Source organism: Rhipicephalus sanguineus, unplaced genomic scaffold, assembly GCF_013339695.2.
Source record: "Rhipicephalus sanguineus isolate Rsan-2018 unplaced genomic scaffold, BIME_Rsan_1.4 Seq4304, whole genome shotgun sequence".
Classification (NCBI taxonomy): domain Eukaryota; kingdom Metazoa; phylum Arthropoda; class Arachnida; order Ixodida; family Ixodidae; genus Rhipicephalus; species Rhipicephalus sanguineus.
This window is the reverse complement of record NW_023615237.1, coordinates 1,174-19,257: the sequence shown is the minus strand read 5'-3', so window position 1 is coordinate 19,257 and position 18,084 is coordinate 1,174. Positions and strand designations below refer to the sequence as shown.

The 18,084-nt window shown below is 46.0% G+C and overlaps 1 protein-coding gene across 1 annotated transcript; it reads right to left on the bottom strand.

Moving 5' to 3' along the window:
* Positions 1-488: 488 nt before the first annotated feature.
* Positions 489-5,621, bottom strand: LOC119377301 (uncharacterized). The gene is made up of 2 exons (XM_037646834.2): positions 5,416-5,621; positions 489-2,000 (listed from the first exon to the last, which is right to left on the bottom strand). The coding sequence occupies exons 1-2, from the start codon at positions 5,456-5,458 to the stop codon at positions 622-624; spliced, it is 1,422 nt and encodes a 473-aa protein (XP_037502762.1). The 5' UTR covers positions 5,459-5,621; the 3' UTR covers positions 489-621.
* Between the last annotated feature and the right edge of the window lie 12,463 nt (positions 5,622-18,084).

The following is an 18,084-nucleotide window of genomic DNA, read 5'->3' as shown; positions in this document are numbered from 1 at the left end:
GCAACACAGGACGTCCCTTCACTCACGGCGCAGTAGAGGTGTCAACCACAAATTGAAGTATGGGAAAGCGAATGACCAAGTGATGCGAAGAGGGCTCGATAATGCCGTGGTGTTCCATTCTTAAAGACAAAGCTTTAGTGTCCTTCAATTTTTTCATAAGCTGATGAAATACTTGTTGCCGCAATACTACTCAGATACTTATCTGGAATTAACATTTAGAGCTCACAAACTTTGTCGCACGGTACTAAGAAATATATCCTCAATTCATTTTTGAACTTTCCTGTGAGAGTCTGCCTATGGATAGCTTACACTGTTTGTCCAAGCCGCCTTTATTGCTTCGTTGTTGGTTTATTATTATGTGATCAAAAGAAGCCCTGGAAAGCCCTGGAATATTAAATCTGGTGGGTTGTTTTGAATGTGGCTGTGCGTCCGCAAAATAAATTTAGATAAACAATGAGAAGAAGATGCGCGTTATAAATGCAACCATATTGCACGAAAAATCTAGGTAAATTTTATTTCCCAACGCGAAAACACGGTACACAATTCATAAACTGGCATGGTACATCGTTCCGATGATGAAGTCTTGCAGTTAGTTCTGAGTTCCAGTACCGAATTTTATTTCTAAAACAATTTTACTTGCGTCTGCCCATCATTCCCCCAAGAACTCCCAGAACTTCCTGAACCCCAAGAGCTGCTGCTGCCAGAGCTTCCTCCGATCGGGTAGCTAGACCAGCCGTAACTACCGCTAGTTGATCCACCGAGTCCACCGTTGGAACTTCCACCATAGCTACCACCGGGAGTACCCCAAGTGTAGTAGTAACTTGGCTGTGGTCTCCAGTAAAAGTAATTTCCACCACTTCCTGGCTGGCTTCCACTACCCTGTGTAACGCCAAAAGGAAATCCACCATAGTAGCCACCGAGGTATCCCTTTCGCCTCAGGTACGTCAGAAAGCTGCCCCTGATCCCGTTTCTTCTGTACTTCCTGTAAAGGCGCAGTACTCTACTTGGCGAGAGACCAGTGACGCGGCACAGCAATCTCAGGTAAGGACTGCTGAAACCACCCAGACTGCCATATCCACTTAGTCCTCCCAGCTGTCCAAAACTACCGAATTGGCTAGGAAAAGCACTAACGCCTCCACTGAGACCACCAAGTCCTCCCAAAAACCCGCTTGTTCCCGATACACTGCTCAAACTGCCATAACTACCACTTCCTCTTGATCCACTGCTCAAATCGTAATAGCGGTCGCTATCGTCACTAAACTGGCTAAAACTGCCGCCAAATCCGCTTGGCCGACCGCTGCTACCACCCAGGCTGCCTAAGCTCCCCAGGCTGCCGTAGGTTCCACCAAATCCGTAACCGCCATTTTGGCTACTCCAGCTGGATGGACTACTGCCGTCATCGTAAGTGCTATCGTAGTCGCTTCCTCCGTCTCCGCTCACCCCTACATTTCCTCCAAGCACAGGTAATCTGTAGAGTACTTCTGAAGGGCCTTGACTACCGACATTACCCGACGTGAACCACGTGGCCGGTGAACCTACTGTGCGCGGACCCCACAGTCCAATGTCAGGTTGGCTGACTCCAAACTGTCCAGGAAGCAACCTCCATGCGTTGACTGGATAACTCCATGGCCTCCAGTAACCAAGAGGGCTGTTTCCGTACCAGCCGCCGTTATTTCCCCATAATCTGCCGTTTCTGCTCGGCAAAACAACGGGATATAGAACGACCCTCGGAACTCCGTAGCCGCTGCCATAACTGTTGCCCCAGAATCCACCGTTTCCGCCAAATCCGCTCAATCCACTTCCGATACCGTATCCGCCACCGAAGCCACCAAAGCCGCTGCCGTATCCGGCACCGAAGCCGCTCCCGAAGCCACTCAGTCCACTCCCGCTTCCGAATCCGCTGCCGTATCCGCCACCGTAGCCGCCACCGTAGCCGCCACCCAAGTCACTTCCGAAGCCGTAATAGTTGTCTCCAAACCAGCCTGCGATGACTTGCTGGCCTGAAAATAGTGTTTCCAAATTTTAAAAGATCAGTTTACCCACCAATACTGTAGATACAGAATAATTGAAGATTTTAAATCAGATGCCGGGGTTTTAATGTTTACAATAGTTTGTTACTCGTTTCTTTGCTTATAGCAAAGCGATGGCATGGAATATTGTGATGTGCAAGTTCGAAAAGAATGTTTTACGCCTAATCAGGCTTACGCGTACGCAACGGTTTTTTAAATGTAAATTTCGTAGAGTGTCTATTGGTGGGCAACGGTAAGATTGTGTAGAATTGTTGATGTCTAGATTTCCATACCGATATACGATGTAGAGGCCTATCTAACGTTTCTGACGTGTTCCAATCGCCACAAGTAATTTTTTTATATTCTGAGAAGCACGTCATAAAAAAACATATGAAGTCAACAAACATCTTTCTTTCTGAACTCGAAAGAGAAAAACTGGGGAGACAGTGGCTGTACCGGGTGACGCAGCCACAGAGGGTACTTGAGTCGTACTGTGCATTTTTGCAGATTGTGAACATATTATGGGTCACAATATTATATGATGGAATACGCATGTGGTATCCACTGAAGTGCTAGAAGCCTTACGCGTTCAACTCGATGATCATGCAACTATTGGAAACTCCTGCTGTTTAATCTTACGATCATGTATGATCGTAATATGTACTGAGTGGTCCGCCTCGGTCATACGCTATTTTTGAACATCGAAGATAAGGCACCATAGCTAGGGTGGAATTTCTGAGAGAAATACCCATTTTAGGCCTTATTACTCTTGATTACACCATTTAGTTTAGGAGGCAGATGCTTAGTTTGAGTGCTCCTAAAGGCAAATACTCGCTCTAAGATTTGAACGTAGGATAAAATTAGCTGTAATTGCTTCATGTCTGGCAAGGAAATCAGAGATGGTATCTGGGAAAGAGAGCTATGTATGTTCGAGAAATGGTTTCTCTACAAGGTGTGGATGGCAGTATTGTTGATCATGGTTTCTCTACTCTAGAAAAGAGACCACAATATGACACGCTGTTAGTATAGCTACAGACATAAAGCAATGAGAGCATTACAAGTTTTCACTTTTCTCGATTTGATCAAAGATTGGTTTTGCTGAACAAGGTCCAAGTCGTTCACATAATAGATTGCCCGACAGGCTTCAGTGTTGTATGGGAATCTTTAAGCGTCAGCTGTGGTCCGCGCTAGGAGTTTTCACTATAGCCTCGAGCTCGCCAATTTCATTGCGGACCTCAACGCCGTGCTACGTTCATGGCAGCGCAGTGCAAATAATGTCCTATTTTAAACTACTGTGCTACAATGCTATGCTGTTGTGCCTGCAAGCATTCTTTGGTACAAGTGGTGCAGCCTGGGGCATCAAGGTCACTACCGCCGAAGATCCCGCAAACAATGTAGTTCAACGCGATCGTGCGGCAAATTCCGGCTCGCGACTATATCCGTGGCGACACTGCCGGCGCCCTCGGTGTACGCTGCAGCACGCGATAGCCAAGTGCTGTGCCACCTCAGTAGGGTGCAGCGAATGGAATATTGCGTAACGTGTCCTGACTGCCCTATAGCATCGATGGAAGTGCTCTAAGCAGCAGTATGGTGGTTAGCTGGGCATGGCAATACGAACGTAGTCTTATGTAAACACCGAAAAAACGGGTTTCTGCTTTGACACAAGGTACCGGTGGTGACTTCCGACATAGGTGTATTACTTAAAAAGGTGATATATAGACGAATATTGTAGAAAACGAGAAAATAGAAAACGCGTGAGAAACATAAAAAGTAATGATTGAAGGTCACAAGCGTGCGAGGAGGTGTTAATTCTGAAATATTTGCGATTTCATTGTCCAATAAATTGATGGGCACTCAACTGACGCATGAAAGACCGCTTTTCTCGGAAAAAACCTTTGTCAGTAGTCAGCTCCTATGTGACGTGTGCTCCTTAGCATCATCTTGCCTCCTTTCTGCGCTATTTTTATACATAACTATGTGTTCAAGGTATAGTGTGCCTTTAGCTCCTTCTGACACGCTGTCAAGCCCTGCGTTGCACACTGCGATGAACTACACGGAAATAACGAACCAACTAAGGAAAAAAAACGCGACTTTTTCGCATGATTGACGAAGCGTTAGCAGGCGTAGGAAGGTTTAGCTTGGCGCTTGGACTCTTGTGGCGGTGTCCCAAATGTACGTGGGTGAAATGTGCTGGAGGCGCTTTTGAAGGCAGATGTGCGGTGCTTCTTTTGATTATTAACCGCGGTAATAGCAAAACCGGTGGTGAAAACACACCCAGTTCGTGTTGCACTTAAATGCCTTTTCAAGACAGAAGATCAGGGAACATGTATGCTTGAAGGGATGAGCAAATCTGTGAACAGGGAATGTCTCTGGAGCGAATGTCTGGACAAGAGGCCTTCGTCACCGCAGCAGTTGCTGCCATCACGACGACTTATTCACTGGTCGAAACGTTGACGCCAAACATTCGCTATTCCATGGTTTCTCATCACAAAATATTTCTCAGAACTTCATCGCTTTGCGCATCCCCTTCACAGACTAAGGGCATGAGAATACTCAAGGTATTGCATACCCTTTCTATGGTTGTGGGTATTTCATTCTTGCCCAACAACGATTTACTTTGCAGTATTTTCGAGAAATTGTGATAGTTATGGTGTAAAAGAATAGTTATTTATATATGTTCAAGCAAAGACCAATTCCAGCAGGTGCTGTCTTGAATGATTCGGATTCAGGAGGGTGGTCTCATATGCTGAGTGATGCGGTCGATCTTCAGCAAGAACACGAAGCGATGGATTTCTTCGCAATAATTTCTACCGTTGTGTAAAAATGTGCTTAATAGAAGCAATGCGCTCTGAATTCGCCAATCTTGAAAACTAATGATGAGGGCTCGCCTAAATTATTTCGCAATCTCTGAAAAACACACCTCTATAAGGGAAATAGCTGCGTTTAGCACGTGCTCAGCAGTTTACTGCATAAAGTTGATCGGGCTAAAAACTGTGCTTTGGGGAGCCATGAGAAGCCTCCTCAAGTGCTGTTTAAGCAGACGGGTGTTATTCCATACGGACCAGCCTTCTTCGACAATTCTTCGACAACTTCAGTTCAACATTGTGATGGCGCAATCTTTGAAAAGCGCTGTATATTCTATGTGACTAAGGAGTGCTAAGATATACGAAATGATTAATGCAGGCTGCAGTTACATGGGGACATAAAAGTGGAGTTGGGCAAAATAATAAAAAAAAATGAATTCAAAAAGACAAAAAATAGTATGTACCCTGCCTGCACCGTCTAAGTATCGCAGGCAGGCTGCAGTGACAGAGAAATCGTTGTCGTGACGGTGTTTCCGAGAGGTACAAAGTAATGAAAGTTGAGTGAGTGCACTAGATATCAATAAAACTCTTGCCAAACTTACTTAGCAGGCTGACGACCAGCGCGCTCAGGCTTATGGACTTCATGGTGCGGCTGCTTGGCTACACGAATCTGTCTGACCTGGCTAGGAACGATGGACCTTTTTATACAAATTTTAGAAGTTCGTTTCCCGAATAATTTTAGAAGCAGTTTCGACAGGATCGTTTCAACCTTGCCTCGTGACATTGTCTGCAGTTGGTAGCAACGTCTGAATAAAAAAAATTCTTTTTGTGGCAGGATACAAAGAAACTGTTGGGTTCTTAGTGAGTGTTATTATACGCATCGGCCTTGCATATCTCTCAAGCGCCTAAGATATTGAACTGTCGCTCTCCTAGAAAACTTGCGCTGCAACGCAGAATGACAGCATTGTCCTTTGTTTAGCTGGGCACACGTGTGTCTATCGTAGAAATCGAGCCATTTTGACACTGAATAATAGAAAGAAACCACTGTGTCCGGCTTGTTCTAATTTGTCTTGTTTAAATTTCAACAAAACTACCAAAATGGATGACCTTCAAATTAACACTCTGCTACATCGCGCATGGAAGTATCAGTTTAAATGATTACTATGCCTCAGCAGCAGCCTTATTCGCTCTCTTAAGCGATAGTCATTCTTTCGGGATATTAATTATATGAATGCTGGTTTGCAACGTCGACAAATATTTCCGGCATCACATAATTGTAAAGCTATCGTCCATGAATGAAACCGTTGTTGAGAATTGGTATGGCATATTGTTCCTCTCCAATCCTATTACTAGTTTCCATATCTATAAATAAAATATTTTATTTCTTTGTATACCTTTCGTGAAAACCGAGAGATAACCTGTTCTTATCCTTGTTATTATCTTGATACTACATGTATAATGTCACATTAATGTCGGTTATGTTATGGAGAAATCACGGCGTCAAAGAATAGTAACTTCGGAGTTGCGCGCTCATCTTCTCGCTCGTACCATGTGTAAATACATTGTAAATGAGCTTTTCGCCTCTGTCTGCCTTGACGTAACAATATTCTACAGTACACCAGACTCTACCACCTGAAATTGGCAAGTAAAACTTTTCGTAAAATTGACGATATTCAAGCAGCACTAAACAACCAAAGATAGGCTACAACTTTGCGAAATATATACTTTCGTTCTTAGTAGTCAACTAATTTACTTTACAACCACGTAGCGAGTATCCCCGGATAACCTTTGACCACCTAAGCTTCGTTAAAGTGTATACTCAAATCGAAATACAGTAAAATCTCGGTGATACGAATCTCGCGGGGTTGCCAAAAATATTCGTATGATCCAAAATTCGTATCACCAGAAAACATCGAAAATTAGTATGCGACAAATGAAAGTTGACATACGTTTTGATTCAGTGTTTCTCAGGGCCGCAGCGACGTCATGAACAGCTCTGAATGATTGCCAGTAAAGTTTTTAGACGTCAACGATCATACTTGTACTCGTAAATATACGGTGCATGCGCGCGTGTGTAATTAACGAACCAGATGTGTTGTGCCCCGTGAGCGCTAGTAGCCCCTTCCTAATCTTACTACGCTTTTTTGCATGACATTGGAGTACAGCGGCGAAAGTGACTTAAGAGTCGCTTTGCACACCATAGATAGAGGTCAAGCTCCTTCGCCAAGACCATCCACTTCGTCTCTTGGCGTCTTCGTCCACCTTTAATGGGACTTCATGACGGACCCGCTGCCTAAGTTTCAGTCTTGTTTCATAGAACGTCTGGTTGAGGGTACATGGCTTGCATCGACGTGGGAGGCACGTGTTAACACAGTACAAAGACGCTGCTGCCTCGAGCACAGGACCACGCGTAAACGCGTCTAAAACAAAAAAAAAAAACGCGAGGCCAAAGTCATCTGTAATCTAAACACGAAGGCGCCTAAATGCATCGAAGATTTACGCGCACTATCTCGGAGGCAACGACGCACCGTTGATGGTCACGCAGCACGCATGCCCGCGCCCGCGTGTGACTGCCGCCTCTTCCCGACAGCGCAGGCAACACCTGTTCTTACCTGTCCGCTAGCGTACGTTCGTATCAAACGTCGGGGGGTGCAAATCGGTTCGCAACAACCGTACTCCAATACATTGTAGGCTAATGGGAATTGGCCGTGACCACAGAAAAATTCGTATCACCCCGAAATTCGTACGAGCCGTGATCGTATCACCGAGGTTTACTGTACATGAGACCATTGTACCAGGCCCGTAGGCAGGAATTTTTTGCGGGTGGGGGGAGGGGGAGGAGCACTTCCTGAAAACCTTGTCTATTTGAGAAAAACGCCTATTTTCATTTTTGTATTTTTGGTAAAATCACCTACTTGACCAAAATTTCAGAGCGGGGGTGGGGGGCTAGGACACCCCCCCCCCCCTGCCTACGGGCCTGCTTTTTAAACTTCGTCCCTATTTTCTAGGGCCGCCGTGGCCTACATCGTAGCCGCCACCTTCAGCTTACAGGTGCAAATCATAGCCTCTAAACTATAGCAAATGCTGCACTCAGAAATTTAGACGTCAGTGAATGCACTGCTGAATAAATTGGTGTTCTTTGTGCTTTACGAGTTAACGAGTGGGTGCAGGCTAACAAGGCGCTGAATGCGAAATAGTTTACGCCTTGCTATTGGTACATTTGGCTAAGCGCCGCCGCGCTCTGAGCCAGATTACGACAATGCGGAGCCCACTCTTGATCCGAGCCAGCCAACGGCTGCCTGAGCCGAACGTGCAGCCGCTCGCCAGAGCAGTCGAATGAGCACGCATGTCACCACTTCTGTTGGAAACAGGCTAGGCGTGGGAATCACGTGATCAGGTGTAAGAGGTAAAATTGAGAGAGCCCCGAGTTGCAGCGTGGGGCTCCGATAGTACCAGCCGAACGTACTCAGAGCACTCGATTTCGACAAGCCAAACATGCTCAGATCGTCAGTGCTCTCCGGAGCGCTCGAAAAGAACCAGTCGAATGTGCCATTATTATGTAGGCGTGAAAATGGACCCACGCTAACTAAACCAGTGAAATTGCGTAACGAACAGAAGAAAGCAAATATGTTAATATTGCATTATATAAGGCTTTCTAGCTCAGAACACCAATTCAAAAAATAATTCAATATGGCCGTCTCTGCTTCGACAGACATTGCTGCATCCAACACCATTGCCGCTTTTCGAATGTTTTTGAGGCTGAATCTGGCAGGCATAGAAACGCGAGGAGCAAACAAGAAGTACATGTACTCGGCCCAGTTGGCTTGGTAATGCGGCCTCAAAGCATAGTCCGTAATCGGTGCTACCTCATCACGCCGGTATCAACAAGAGCCCTGTTGGTTCCATATCTTTGGTTTTACCCAGCAGGAGCTGCCTTGCATGCTGCACGCTCGTGCCAAGGTGTGTACTCTCGAGTCGGTAGAGCGGTCTATGCGTTGTAGAAGCGCAGCAATAACCTGTATATGTTTTAAAACTTTTCTTTGTCTTTGGGCCGATGTATTATGTTCTAATACAACGCGACTCGTTTAGATTGTGACCAGCAAAGGAACACGTATCGAGGAACACGGTGGCTGTAGTTTTACTCGCCATGATTTTTTTGCGGGATCGAATCCCGGCCGCGGAGGCTAGATTTTCGATGGACGCGAAAATGTCTGAGGCTCGTGTACTTAGATTTAGGTGCACGTTAAAGAACCCCAGGTGGTCGAAATTTCCGGAGCCCTCCACTACGGCGTCTCGCATAATCATATCGTGGTTTTGGGACGTTAAACTCCAGGTTTATTATTATTATTATTATTATTATTATTATTATTATTATTATTATTATTATTATTATTATTATTATTATTATTATTATTATTATTATTATTATTATCGCCATAATTATTTCGCTTTGTGTTTATGGGTCATCCCTAAGAGAAAAGATTTGCAAGCCTGTATGTTGTAGTTTGTTTGCACATATACATTTAACTTGAAATATTCAATCCTTATAAGTGAACTGTAAATTTGTATTGGTAAACATTCTGTAACAACGCCTGTTCAAGCCGAGCCAAATAAATTTTTCTTCCCACCAACTCAGCATGTACTCCAGATTACTGTTTATATATGGATCCTCATGATAAACGTGAGGTGTTTTCTTTTTTCTAAAAGAGCCAAATTTACTATAAGTGGAACTTAGAAAAACCCAGTCAACAAAATACCACAAACCTACATTGCAATTAAAATCTATCTAATCTGCTGTCGGCAGTATTCAGGAGAAAATTTGGATTTGGATTTTATAAATTGGAACATTTCATATCGTCTTGGAACGAAAGAAGAGCATGATAACGTAGCGCAAAACTCCGAAAGAAAGGGTTCCTATGGGTGGGCTAGTTGGTTCGCGGATATTGGGGCAGGACAGCGCAAAAATGGCTGCTCAGGACACAGCAGCGTTGTGTCCTGCGTGTTCGCTGTTCCGTGTTTTTTTTTTTTGCGTTCCGCCAGAATGTTCGTAAAGAAACGCTAAGAGTGGAGATGAAAAAGAATCAGGAAGGAAGAACGGATACAGAAAAAGAAGTCGACAGGATGAAGCCGGCTCCTGCGTCGTGCTGTCGCCACCCTTTTCTGTGTCCGTTATTCCTTGCAGGTTTTTTTTTTTTGTTTTCATATACAGTCATGTACCAACTCGTCCAACTATCGACCTCGTTGAAACGGTAAGAGGCAGGGTGCAGTACGAAAGCCGGACTCTTATCGTTCTATCCGGGTTTTGCGCTACTATATTATGTCCGTCAGTGCACACCAAATCGACCAATAAAATTATTTGTTGCACAAAACCACGATGGCAAAGCAACTAGTCACGAATGAAACAGGTTGGATGGTGCAATGTTGGTTCTTTTGGACGCGAGGTGTTGATGCTGAGCTGGTTAAATGCATCTGGATCAGTTTGATTCAAACAGGTGTACGATTTCGCTCAGTTTCAATTGGAGACTAATTTTTTAGTGCATGTTACAATCTATAATTGCCCCATTTTCGTTACAAATGTTCCTAAAATGAAAGACACATTAAGTCCTGACTTACGTCCCATGAAACTAAGCCCAGTTTCGGTTTCTGGGTGTGGCTGTTTCAGAAAAAAAAAGAAACTCATGTGCTAATATGGAACTTTAGTGCCATTGTCAAGAATGACAAGGTCAGGGAAAGAAGAAGAGGAAGAAGGTATTTGGAACAGATAATTTCAAGGCTGCAGGGAAAAGAGAAAAAGGAAGACAAAAAAAAAAGAGCGCGCGGGGGTGGCCAGATTGGAACAAGGGAGGAAGGGGAGGGCCGGGAGACAGCGTTCGAGAGGCCGACAGCTGCGGAAGTTCTGGCTGGGTCTTGCCCCAGGCTACCGCCCGAGCACCTGACTCGGCGAGCAGCGCCAGGAACTACCGCTGACCCTGGGCTGCAGGCTACCGCCCGAGCACCTGCCTCGGCGAGCAGCTTACGGAATTGCAGTTGGCCTTGGGCTGCAGTTTCCCGCCCGAGCACCGTCCTCGGCGAGCAGTCTCGGAACTACCGCTGACCCTGGGCTGCAGTTTCCCGCCCGAGCACCTGCCTCGGCGAGGAACTACCGGGACAACGGCTGCAGTGGTGCCTTCAATGCTTGCGCCACTGTGGAGAATGGATACGGCGTGTCGGCATCCAGCGTGAGAGGGACTCGCAACGGACCGGAGGGCACGCCGGAAACGTAAGCGCGACGACTAGTGACACGCGAACGGGAGCGGACGTCGAAACGCGAGACATCTAGACATTGCCTTTTCTTTGTTTCTTCAAGTGTGCGTGTTTGTGTTGTGGGATTGTCTTGTAAAGTGTTTCGGGGAATGAAATGGGAGTTTTTGTTTGAAACCATCGGCCTACGTGATTCATTTCGCACAGCCCGACGAGCGAACCAGGCACCAGCATACTTCCGTGACAATGGCTATGGCTCGCCATTGTCACGGAAGTATGCTGGTGCCTGGTTCGCTCGTCGGGCTGTGCGAAATGAATCACGTAGGCCGATGGTTTCAAACAAAAACTCCCATTTCATTCCCCGAAACACTTTACAAGACAATCCCACAACACAAACACGCACACTTGAAGAAACAAAGAAAAGGCAATGTCTAGATGTCTCGCGTTTCGACGTCCGCTCCCGTTCGCGTGTCACTAGTCGTCGCGCTTACGTTTCCGGCGTGCCCTCCGGTCCGTTGCGAGTCCCTCTCACGCTGGATGCCGACACGCCGTATCCATTCTCCACAGTGGCGCAAGCATTGAAGGCACCACTGCAGCCGTTGTCCCGGTAGTTCCTCGCCGAGGCAGGTGCTCGGGCGGGAAACTGCAGCCCAGGGTCAGCGGTAGTTCCGAGACTGCTCGCCGAGGACGGTGCTCGGGCGGGAAACTGCAGCCCAAGGCCAACTGCAATTCCGTAAGCTGCTCGCCGAGGCAGGTGCTCGGGCGGTAGCCTGCAGCCCAGGGTCAGCGGTAGTTCCTGGCGCTGCTCGCCGAGTCAGGTGCTCGGGCGGTAGCCTGGGGCAAGACCCAGCCAGAACTTCCGCAGCTGTCGGCCTCTCGAACGCTGTCTCCCGGCCCTCCCCTTCCTCCCTTGTTCCAATCTGGCCACCCCCGCGCGCTCTTTTTTTTTGTCTTCCTTTTTCTCTTTTCCCTGCAGCCTTGAAATTATCTGTTCCAAATACCTTCTTCCTCTTCTTCTTTCCCTGACCTTGTCATTCTTGACAGCCATGAAAACCCTGACTTGCTCAGTCTTGGCACAGCAAAGTCCCCATGCTATTTGTTCATGCGAAACATTGTTTTCTTCTGAACTTCTGAGACATTCTAAGACAGTGAAACTTGCGTTTTGTACATTGTCCAGTACAAAACAGAAGTTTTCATGTCTTAGCGTAATTAGATAATATGAATGCTGTAAAGTAGTTCTCGTGTCGGTGGCGATTGAATTCGTGAAAATAGAACGACAGCCTGGTTCCATTTGGAACCATTGGAATGAATAACAATGGTGATGGTACAATCTGTACAAACGTTTCCCTAAAATGTCTGCAGAGCGACCTCCCCGACCGAAAATAGAAGACGAGGTTACTAAAGAGGCAAATGCTCCGGTATATATAGTGTAGCTCCGACAAAGCACTGAACTTGTCCTCCATTGTTCTAGTTACCCCAATTTCGAGAGAACGCTGTGGACAGCGAGATAGTGACTGATGCCTAGATTTTTTTAAAACGCACTTTAAAAAAGGAATAGCAATTTCAGCTGAGCACTACGTGATTCATGTTTCTGGTTATCACAGGAGTGCATTTCTGCGCAATTGAAATAAGAACGCGGCATCACCTGTTGCCCAACGGAAGAGAGCAACCGCACGTTTCACACGTTTCAAACAGTCCATAGGTTTTTTTTTTGGTTGGACAGAGAGAGAAAAAAATGACGCAGCAAATATTTATTTTGATCCCAGCTCAAAACCTTGCTTATGCAGCATTGAAGCAACACCGAGAGCACAAACTGCAACTGTTACATGCGAAGCATTTCTGAGCGAACCCAAAACACTTTGAGCGTTTCTATCTATCTATCTATCTATCTATCTATCTATCTATCTATCTATCTATCTATCTATCTATCTATCTATCTATCTATCTATCTATCTATCTATCTATCTATCTATCTATCTATCTATCTATCTATCTATCTATCTATCTATCTATCTATCTAGCCGCCTACGCCTGGGTGCTCTCGTGATGGCCTCCTTAACTTGGTGTAGGCCAAAATTGGCATGGGAGAGTAAGAGGGTTTGAAGAATATGACTGCCTGGTCATGACATAAATAACGTGAAAATTGTGTCGCGTACGTCGTCAAACCCTTTCATCCAGATACTTATGGCACATACCCGTATACCACGGGCCGCGATATGTGGTTATACGCCACCGGAGATTGACAGTGTATTTCCACCCAGGATTGACGAGAACAGACATCTGTAATTTAAGCGAGAGCGTTAACAAAAACCGGCGTCGGCAACGTTTACCCGACCGAATTTTACTCTCTATATGAATTCAGCATACTGGTTAGCTGTGGTGCGGAATTCATATGGGGGGTAAAACTTCGAGAACTTCTACCATGTAAGAGGGACATTCTTTCTACTGTTTCACCGCAAAGTAACTTGCTAGTCTTTGGAGGAGCTGCGTTAGATGATAGTCACTGACTGCGAAACCCTAGCCTTCGGTCCCAAATGCTGTTTTAAGCCGAACCTGAAACCAATAGATGATTTAAGCTTGCCGCGTACAGTGGCTAGACTAGTTCATGAAGTAGAGCGCTCCCACTGCATTTCAGACTGCGTTGCTACTATCAAATGATCTAATATGCATCTGAAGTGTCCTGATCCTATTCGGCCTTTGGTTAATTATTGTGTCGAGAAGAAACTCAGGCCAGTAATTTCAGATAAGGAAGTGTATATTGTAATTATGCCGGACAGCTTGTTCTTAGAAAAGGCATTAACAGCCATAAAAAAGAATTTAAGACGGCAATACCTAAACCATCGGTAGTTAGGCAATGTGCTGTCGACCTTTTGTTAAGACATAACCTTGATTGAATAGCTTGTAACCAAGAAGGCTAAATCGCTTACTTTAGAATTTTTTCATCGAAAACACATAAGAATGAGATATCGTTTCGAGCAATTGTTTCAGAGCAACGGCGTTTGTGGTGCCCTGAATTCTTTCTTGTGTCCGTGTTTGCACGCCCTCTATTTTAGAATGAATACTAACCAACTAGCTCAGCTCTCTGTTATTCTAAGTCAGACCATAAGTCGCCTTTTAAACGCTAGTGTTGTCGACGTGTCTGGTGAGCTCACGATGTGCACACAACTACTACACTTACAAAAAACGTTGATCCACATCGTAACGCTTGGCTCAAAGCAAAAAAAAAAAGGTGGCTGATCCCTCAGTCACACGAATTGGTATAACACGAAAGTAAGACGTGTCGTTACAGAAGTATTTGATTGTTTATAGTGAATTGGTATATGAGAGTTTGTACAGTGTCTACTGTTATTTGGCATATATAGCACCACTCGATGTGGACGCACACACGTTGACGCCTAGTGGCACATCTCCGTACTGACGGCTAACGCCCATGATCATGATTTAACCCTTCCGGTAGCAGAAGTTGTTAACGTATACGTGGACACCGCATATGGTGAATCTCGCGCAAAGATCGCCTCAGCAAGCGCAAAATAAACACTCATACTCAATATGCACTCCTTCAAAGCGTCGTGAAATGCGAAGAGAAACGCAACGCGCGCCGTGTCTTCCCTCTAGGTTGGCCGCTTATTCTCAGAGGGTGAGCGGGGAACGCGGCGCGACAGCCAGACGAGCGTCGGAGAGCTATTTTAGGGGCGAAGCTCCTTAAGGCGGCACCCGTTCGTCCCTCGTAGTCGTAGTAGCAGTAGTGCGTAACCAGTCGTAACGCTAGTACCAGATCTTGACCTCCAAGGTGGTGCCAGTGGGAGATTTTTCCTGTGCGTTGTTGAACAATAAAAAATTCGCTGCGTGCGCGTTAACTAAAAGCCGAATTCTTCTGTCTCTCATTCCCCATTAGCAGCCATTGGCATGTTCCAGTAGGAAACATTAGTAGAAATAGACGTGTAAGTGTTAGCTAAAAGCCGACTTCTTCTGTCTCTCATTCCCATTAGCAGCCATTGTTTACCTCCATGGTAGTGCCTGGTGAGATTTCTCCTGTGCGTTATTAAACAATAAAAATTTTGTTCAAAACGCCGTTGATTGATGAAATAAACCAACGAAAGACGCCAGATATTTTCTAAAAGCAAAACGAAAGAACGCCAGATGTTTCTAAAGCAAAACGAGAAGACGCCAGCTGCTTAACGAAAGACGCCAGATGTTTTCTAAAGCAATGGTTTTCTAAACAATGAAAATTCACAGCGTACATATAAAATTAAAGTGAGCTGCAAGTCATCATAACTCATCGAACCTTTAGTATAAACGCGCCCGATCTCCCGTCGGTGATGATGTACTGGGCAGAATTCACGGAAGATTCACGGTTTACCGATGAACCTCCGCAGCTTCGCCCACTCATCATCATTCACTCCGTGGATATGCTGTGATTTTTTTTGTTTTTCGAGCCTTTGTTTTTCGAGGTGACATGTGCGAGGGCGCACATGTCACCGCCCCTTATTAAGGGGGCACTCATAGCATCCATCCATCCATCCAAGTACACAGTCAGAGGAAAGCGTGAAACGTAAAAGGCGCGTTCATGTAGCCTCCGTAATGTGTTTGGCGGTAGCTCAGTGGTGTAAACGGGCACCAGCCATCGTTCGTGAACGAGAGGTCGCGGGTTCGATTCCTCTCAACGGAAGCTTTTCTTCTAGTTTTTAAAGACGATAGTCTTTCTTGGGGAACTTAAACGCAGAAATTTTGGTCTGTCTTTCTGTCTGTCCTTCTGTCTGTCTTTCTGTTTGTCGGCACGTCCCTCGATTCAGCGACTCGGCCAAAGTTGAACCACTTGCCCAAGGGCCAGCCATCGTGAACGGCTGACTAGGTTCATACTTGTGTACATTGTTGATCAAAAAGCAAAGATTACGCATATCTGAGGCGCAACATCACTAGGTAGGTATTAGGCGGTGTGTTCCTTTAACAGAAAATATATAGATACGCAATTTTAAAGACCTTGATCGTATGCGTTTAACGTTGAGACAGTAACGCGTTTATTAAAAGATTGCCACAGCTGAAGCGATCAGCGGTCCAAGCCGAGCAAGCGCGAGCGCCAACAACAACCGTCTTCGTCTTCTTCTTTCGCAGGCGTTCTTGTCTGCGCCCTACCATGTTACAAATCACTCCCCCGCGGAAAAGGAACCATCCTGGCGACCTAAGGAACAGGTACAACTGGTGGGTCATAATGCGGCTTCAGTGGATCGACGTGAACAGTCTCGCGGCCGCGACGACGGCGGTCCGTAGATGATTGAACAGGCTCAATCATATAGTTAACTGGGGATGCTTGACGTAGGACGCGGTAGGGGCCTTCGTACTTAGGCAGTAGCTTTGTGGAAAGGCCAGGAGCGGAGGAGGGAACGCGAAGCCACACCAACGTGCCAGGCGAATACGACTGAGGAGGCAGGTTTTCGTCGTGACGGTCCTTCTGGCCCTACTCGCCCTACAATGTTACAACCCTAGTTTCTTAAGGGGCGCTGAAAATGCGACTGCGCTGAAACTTGTCTTCCTCCATGCCCTCTGCACAAGCTCATGTTGTGTTTCGGTTTCGGTTCAGTATTGCATTGTACGAATGACAGGGGGCGCCGCTCTGACATTCCTGTTTACCCAGGCGACGTGTAAGTAAGAGAGTTTGTGGAGAGTACTCGTTGAGTGCGGACGTTTCTTCTCCTTCGGCGCATCGCGCCAAACAGCGTGTTCGGGCTGGCCGGCGTCCCCACCGGTCGCGTTGGTCACCGCCTGTCTTCGCCTGCCGCTGCGCCGGGACTACCAGCCCGCAACACAGCACTCGTGTTTCCCGACGTATTGCCCGATGGCGTCCATATCTCACGCAGCGCCTCTTCTATCGTCTTTAGACGACATTTGCAGCGAAGCACGCAGATACGCGGCCAATTTTTTTGTCTTTGCCATCTGATGGCGTTCATTTTGCTGACGTATTTCCGTGACGGAAATACGTCAAGAAAGTCTTGGTGGACCCCGGCACAAAACACTTTCGTGTTGAAAAATGCAGCATAAAACTACTCTCTGACTGCTTCGCATAACATCGATGCCCACAAGGCGTGGGATCTGCCGAATTTCTTCTCTCGAATTCTTGTATCGTCTGTCTGTGCGATATGGAGAAAGCAAACGACTGTTCTGTGTAATGTCTCTTGTCCACAGAACGTGCTCATTCAAGCGCAGTTATATAATTTATCCTGTCTTTTTACGACGTATAGGACAATACAAACAAACATTAAGAAAATGGAAATGGAATGGATTGGAAAGCTGTACTTATTGGGGCTTTGAGCCTCAATATATGATAGTTTATGGGATCACCCTGCGCTAGCGTTTACAGACATGCATAGAAAAAATGTCGCTGTGCAAGGAAAAAAGCATGAGCACTATTGGTAAGTTGCTCAAACTTTCGTTTACGCTCACTTATATGCGAGAAGGTTATCTATGGTTCACATGAAAGTCACTCCTAAACATGTTCGTGGTGTATTGCCAGCGAAAACAGGAGTTGGACTTGTACACATAATGAAAAACAAATTATTGGCTGTGTCAAAGTGAACTCACATCACTTTGCTTTGTTCTGAACCTAAAAAATTATAACTTAATTGTTTTGGAAACAGCACAGGCCGTTTCTTAAATGAACGCAGAGCTCTTACTATGAAAACCTAACCCTGACCTGCCATAAATTTGTTTTTTTTTTGACAGGAAATGCCCTAAAGATTACTTCTCTTTCCCTCCCGAGCAATAGAGGAAGCGCACCAAGAGCGAGCGCCTTGTCTGCCTCCATCCGGCAACTCCGTGCGAAAGAGAAAGCGCTCCAAGAACGAGCGCCTTGTCTGCCTCCATCCGGCGACTCCGAGCGAAAGAGAAAGCGCGCCAAGAGCGAGCGCCTTTTACGATCTCAGGCATCCAATGACATGCGCCATTCGCATTATACAAGCGCCATCTGTCGTCTTTAAACAACAACTCTAAGAAATACATGAAACGCCATCGAGTGAGCAATTCATTAAACTATAGCT